The sequence below is a fragment of the Lucilia cuprina genome, chromosome 6, assembly GCF_022045245.1.
Source record: "Lucilia cuprina isolate Lc7/37 chromosome 6, ASM2204524v1, whole genome shotgun sequence".
NCBI classification, from domain to species: domain Eukaryota; kingdom Metazoa; phylum Arthropoda; class Insecta; order Diptera; family Calliphoridae; genus Lucilia; species Lucilia cuprina.
The window spans coordinates 33,992,344-33,999,380 of NC_060954.1; the positions used below are offsets into that span (position 1 = coordinate 33,992,344).

Below are 7,037 nucleotides of genomic sequence, written 5' to 3' on the forward strand. Positions count from 1 at the left end.
ATACTGCCTGCATTACTAAGAAGGAGTCTAGTAATGACTTACAAATAACTATATACGTAAGTACTTATTTTTTAGTCTTACAACGAAAAAATAATACGTAATAATACGTAAGCAATATTTTTCTGACAAACAAAACTACTACAAAGTAAGGTCTTAATTTGAAGGCGATCGTAGTAAGTATTTACCTAACTCCCTACTTGTAAGCGAGTGTAGTAAGTACTTGTCTCAAACTATATTTTCATCGCTTTAACATAATGACTAAAATACTTTTGTGAAAGTAAATTTCACTTTAATTTTCAAATTTAAGTTTTTGCTGAGTTATTCTTTAAACACTTTTACGATCCTATAAAACATTTGTAAATACCCCCTGCCAAACATTGCTCATTAGTGTTTCTTCAAAATATATTCATATCTACGTAGAAATTAACAATATTTTATAAGTTCTTAAATTTTAATTAATTAATGACTTTTTTCCTTAATACTAATTCTATATATTCATAAAATGTCTCTGAATAAAAAAAAACACAATCTATTGAAACTGACGTCAAATTTGTTTATGATTTCTTAGTAGACAAAACTTGCTCTTGAAATCGCACTTTAGCAGATGTGGGACAGCATCCAAAACAAAAATAATATTTACTAGAAATTTGTTGCCAACAATTGTTGATAAATTTCATTTAGTCAACCTGTCGCAAACTGGCAATATTCCAATTTTTGTTTGTATAATAACAATATAAGGGGCATTCTCCTGCAATGAAAGTAATAACATGTTTGCAGATAAAATAATACAATAAATGTAGATTAAAGGGGTAAAGGATTTAAAAACCTGAATACGAGCTTAAAATATAAAAAAACCAAAAGCAATTTTCAAAATAAAAAAAAAAAACTTTAGACAATTTATTAACCTTTATATCTCTTATTGAGAATTCTAATTTAATATATTTTGTGAATACCCTTAATAATATGAAATGTCTTTTGTTTGTCTTCGCACTCTTTATTTTGTTGTAGTACATGCGATTTTTCGAAAATAACGTGACTATTTGGTAGATTCCCGTGAAAACAAGTGTTTTGTAGAAAATGATTTTAAACATTTTCACCTAAGTGACTGTTATAATTCTTTATAATAAAATTTTCTTCAAATTTGTATGACCAGGGTCAATTTCTATAGAATTTGATAACAACTATTAAATAGAACATTTTATTTTACAACTATTACTTAATAATAAATATCAACACTTACAAATTCTTAAAACTAAATACACATACATACAAGTGAAAATAAATAACTTCATATCAAATGCCCCATTTTAAAAAAAGATTTAAGTAAATAGATTTATAAATATTTTTAATTTCTTAAATAATAATAATATTAGTATCACACCATGTCCATACGTACAAGTTCATATTACCGAACCAAAATATTTTGAACTTTGTTTTTATTCGAAAACTGAGATATTTTGACATACATTTGAAATTTCTATTTGACGATAAGAAATACAAATAAAACAATTAATTTAATCTCTGCCAGTAACTGCTTGTAAATTTGCATCCAAAATAAAAAAATTGTTTATAAATAAATTTAATCGAACAACTAAAATTAGAAAATTTTATTATCATTTCAAACGTGTTTCTTTATCTAATTTTGGCCAAAAAAAAATTGAATCGGCAACAAAATTAAGGTAATTATAATTATTATTTAACTATTTGTTAATATACAATAGAATAAGTAACAAAAACTACAGTTAACGATGTAGCGGTGAAGGCAAATGAAGTTAAATTTTTGCCAAGTAATTGTTAAATGCAAAATAGTATGATGAATAGAATAAGGACTGACCTCGTTAAATGTGATCTTACTTTTTATTCAAAAATAAAAAGAGAGTATATTGATTTTCTTATTTTGTTTATTAAACATGAAAAATAAATATGTTTTAGGCGGGGAAGCCGGGTGGTAATTACATATATTTACACAATAACTTACTTTTCAATGAATGCTACATATCCCCTACATTACTTAGAAAGAGTCTAGTCATATAAATAACTCCAACTAAAATCTTTTGAACTTTTTGATCACATTCGAGTTACTTATGACTCTTCTGCACGATTGAAATGATCACATATTCGCTCATTTTCGGATCATAAATTATACATTCGTCGGAATAAAATGATACCATACTCTTCTTAAAGAGTATTTTATGAGTCCCACTTTTGATCACTTTCGAATCATGTTTGTATCTATTTTGAGTCATTTGTGAGTCGAAATACTGGTTGTTTTAGAGTAATTTTCGAATCATATTTTAGTCATTTTTGAACGTTTTCTGAGTAATTTTTAATTTTGTTACAAATAAACACATTAATTCACAAAACTGAGCGAAATAATAAATCATATTTTGAACATCTAAAGGATCTATTTATGATTGCAGTACATTTTGTTATTGTTTTTTTTAGAATAAATCAGATTTAAATCATTAATTAGAAGTATTTAGACTTTGTGGAAACCTGCGAATCCTCTCAAAATAAAATCTAATTAGTATTTGCAGGCGATCGTACTAAGTACTTACCTAACTCCTTACTTGTAAGCTACCGTGCCTCTAAAAGAAGTTTTTTGTTGAGTAGATTCAACTTTAAAGCGATTTGATATTACACGTATATATTTCTAGTCCTCAAAGGACTAGAACTGGTCCAAGAAACAAACACCATAATTCATGGAAAAAGTTTACTCCTTTAACATTGTGATTACTAAGAGCAATCACATAACAAATCAACCGCTAAATTTATGAGAGTACATGGTCCTATGTAATGTTATAGACCAAGTTCTTTTCAAAATAATAAACATATTCCATGCCAGGGATCATATAGGAGTACACGTCCTTCAATAATGTGTTCAAGGGTGTAGTTTTGCGATTACTTTAATCCAGCAATAGTTGCAGGGTATAATAGAGTAATAGTTCTTAAATGGAGACTTTTTCCACAATTTTGGAGAATAATTGAAATTTGACTTAAAAATGCAAGATTTTTGCAATTTTTTTGCGTTTATTGCGATACTACTATCTAGTAGATACTTTTCCTAATTCTATAAAAATAAGGGTGATAACACTTTTAAATACAGGTTGTCAAGTGACATTAGTTATAAAATCCATAACTGAAATTATGATATCTGGTATGGAGTAAAATCTCTATTTAAATTCTATTGAGATTTCGAACGATTTCATCGTATGCCGTAATTTCTACACAGATTTTCTCGTGTAATAAATATTTACTTTGATCTAGTATCAATGGTAACAAACTATAACAAAAAGTTGGATTTATAAGACCTTTTATTATTACCCTATCACGATTAACTAATTTATTAGATCTAAATTTTAAAACAAAAGTTTAATATTATAAACGAAAATCCAAACTTATAGTAGCTGGAAAATTTCCAATCTCTACATTTGATACGTTTTGTATTAATTATGCAATTCTTGTGAAATAATTGATCAGTGATTTTTAAGATCTACCTTAAATATTTTACAAAGTTTCAGAAACCAACAAAGAAATTTATTTTTAAGAAATTTTTTCCATATGAAAAGGGAAACCACTTAAGTGAGTTAAAACCCGAATTTTATTACAATTTGCAATTCAATTCTTTACCAGACTTAACAATACTTGATCAAACATGATCATGCAAGTAGCAGTTGATAATTTCATTATAATTTTTATGGTTATCGTTATCTTTAAGTTTAACTAACTTTTGTCTTATAATTTTGAGTAAAAAGAGCGTAGAGAGTAAGAAAGAAATTAATAATTAAGAGATAAAAAGTTAGAAATTTTATTAACAAAAAAGCAGGTGAAACTCACAACGAAAAGAGTAAAAAATAATAATTATGCAAATAAGTAAAACAATTTAAATAAAACAAATATATAATTAATAAAATTAACTGAAATAAAAGTAAGTCAATAATAAATGCAATAGAATTACATATTTCATTTGTTCTGCAAATAATTGAAAATCAAATATTTAATTTAGAAAAGAGTAAAAAATACGCGGAAATCGTAATGTAGTGAATTAATAAAACACGATTTTTGGGTTTTTACCTCCCCATTTTTGTGGGAGAATTACTAAAACTAAACAACAACAAATAAACCATAACGCTGCTCATTTAACAGAATAATTTTGGTTTGTTTAACAAACGTATACTAGACGTTTTAATTTTTTTTTTATATATGAAAAAAATGAATGTAGTTTACGCTAATTATGGGGAATTCTATTGAATTTGTTTTTTTTTTGTTTTGTTTTGTGAGAGCCTCAAAATCCCCCACAAACATCGAAAGCAAGAGTGAAACGAGTACGGCGCGAGCTGATTGTGTATACTTAAGAGCGCCAAAGAGTGAAATTTTGAACAAAAAGCTTATTTTCAACTGAATTTCTTGTGAAATTCAATGGAAATCAAATGCGCCCAGAGAGTTGGGGTATAAAAGCAAGAACCAGTAGAGCAACGGTATTCATTGTGAAATTTAAACTCAAAATTGAAACACACGGATAAAAGCAAACGCTAAAACACAACATTTTCAAACGCGTCAAGTGACAAAGCAAATTTAAAGCGCGAAAAGAATTTCATAACAATTACAAAAAAAAGATAATTGCAACAACAACAATAACAAAGTAAAGATAAGAAATCTACAACAAGTGTTTATTGAATAATAAAAAAAAACAATACCAACAACAAGAAAAGTAAATAAAGACTATAAAAAAAGAAAGAACTTTTACTAAAAATAAGAACAACAACAAGAAAAGTATCTAGTGCTTTAACCAAAGAAATAAAAATCATTTCAAAAATTGATACTCAAGAGCAACATTTAATTTTAACTGAAAACAACAATATGGTCGTGGAAGCTATGCAGATACAATCCTATCACAACATGGCAGGCCCCCTTGGCCCACTTGGCAACAATAGCCACAACAACAGCAACCTCAACTCAAACAATCTAACAGATACAAATATGGATTACTCTAAAATTGGACGCACTGTTAAGAATGCCTTGCTTAAGGCACAAACAGAGTCACGTGTCATTGTAGGCTTATCAGCAGCCATTAAGGTGCTCTCCAAGGCAGCCGAGGGTTCACTCTTTTGCTTAATGGCCGTGCCCCAAGATGGTGACTCTGCTACCCACATGCATGAAGTACTTTTAGAAGCTTTTTGCTATGAAAACGATATCTATGTCATCAAGGTGGATTGCCCCATTAAGTTAAGCCGCATTCTTGGCAAAACCACCATTGAATCCTGCTGTCTAGTACAAAAAACCTGGACTGGTGATCACAACGAAGAGAGTCTTAACAAATTGGAATCTCTTTTGGTGGACTACTGTGAAGCCTACTGGGATTCTCCCCAAAAACCCATTGTCCAGCTGCCCAATGTGTGAATTAGTCTAAGTTAAATATAATTCTAAAATTTTGGACATAATTTTGCAAAAAGGGAACTACTCTAACCTATATAAAAAGGGATATTTGGGTTTCCCATAATTACCGAGAAACGAGTATAAAACGCTGGAAACGTTTGGATAATTTCCCGTTAGAAACCAATCTAAAAACAAACTACTAATATTGAACCGACGTTTAAGGCAGTTTATCTAGAATCTACGTAAATTTATAATAAAACAAAAAAAAAACAAATTAATACTGGAGTCATTTTATAAAACGGCAACATTTGCAGTAAAAGAGCAGTCAAGCAGCAGTGGCAGAGGACAGACAGAAACAAGGTCAACTAAATAATTAGAAATTTAGTTAGTTAAACAATCTCCAGGAAAACAAACAGCTATTTTATTCATTATAATAGTACAGCTGCATTTAACACAAAATCTATTATATTTTATACAAATTGTATTAAACATTAATAAATATCATAAAAATTAAAAGTAATCGAGTCAAGAAAAATCTCATTACAAAATGAAAACATTGAAAACACACAAACCGTCTGGTAGCCAGACAGTTTTTTGTTTAATATATAAACTATTAATTAGTTTTAATTAATTTTTAAGCCAACATTACGACATGAAAAAATAATGTTATTGAACTTTATTTGAAAAAAAAAACAAACACAAAATATGTAAAGTAAAAAAAAAACAATGTAATAAAACATTTTATAAAACTTAAATAAACAAATAGTTGTAAATTATATTATAAATAATATTGTTTAAAAAAAAATATTGTTGTTTATAATTAAAATTAAGAAAAATATTTTTGTTATGTTAGCTTTTCGTAAGCATTTAAATGAAAAGAAAAAAATACATTGTCTTATAATTAAGTTTACATCAATGAAAACAAAAATTAAATAAAAAAAAATTATATAAATATTAACAGAAAAAACTGGTACTTTTTATTTAAAATATCATTAAAATTCCACACGCATTATCAGACACTCATTTACAAAAAGGTTAAATACATATTTCTTGTAATTGACAGTGAACACTTTATCATGGCCTTTAAATATTGCTTTACTATAGCAGACCCTACAGTTTGTAGAGTAGGTATTGTCAGTTAAATTATCAATATTATTAAAAAAATCATTTGTAAGCGTTACATAGATTTGATCTAAAAGTTTTAGTCTATCGCCCAATCAATAGGGTTAATACTAGGGTTGTCATTCGAATAAACGAATACAAACTTTCTAATTTAGAATAAAGAATAATTCGAACAATTTTTGTCGAATAATCGAATATTCGGACAAAATTTTGATGTTACTTTTTACCCATATTTGATTATTATTTTTTTTTGGTCTCCGGTAGGTTAGTAGTTAGTGTTCTAATCTGGTAGACCGAAGGTGGTGGGTTCGATTCCCACCTGTGGCACTGATTAAGGTGCGCACAACTGGCCCGATAGAGGCCTAGGAGTATTTTACAAATACACCTAGGCCTCTATCGGAGGAAACTGTAGAACACTTTCTCTGCCTCTGCCTTAGCAAATACCAGGACTGAGTTTCTAGTCAGTCCAACATTGCATGAACTTGCGGCTATATCAGCCTCTGGCTGGTTTAATACCATGTTAATCACGGATGTTAATC

The 7,037-nt window shown here is 28.3% G+C and overlaps 1 protein-coding gene across 1 annotated transcript; it reads left to right on the plus strand.

Annotated features, from left to right (window-relative positions):
* Positions 1-4,468: 4,468 nt before the first annotated feature.
* On the plus strand, positions 4,469-6,058 carry LOC111686594 (growth arrest and DNA damage-inducible protein GADD45 alpha). Its single transcript, XM_023448967.2, has one exon. It carries the CDS (start codon positions 4,861-4,863, stop codon positions 5,398-5,400), a length of 540 nt encoding a protein of 179 aa, XP_023304735.2. The 5' UTR covers positions 4,469-4,860; the 3' UTR covers positions 5,401-6,058.
* Positions 6,059-7,037: the final 979 nt, after the last annotated feature.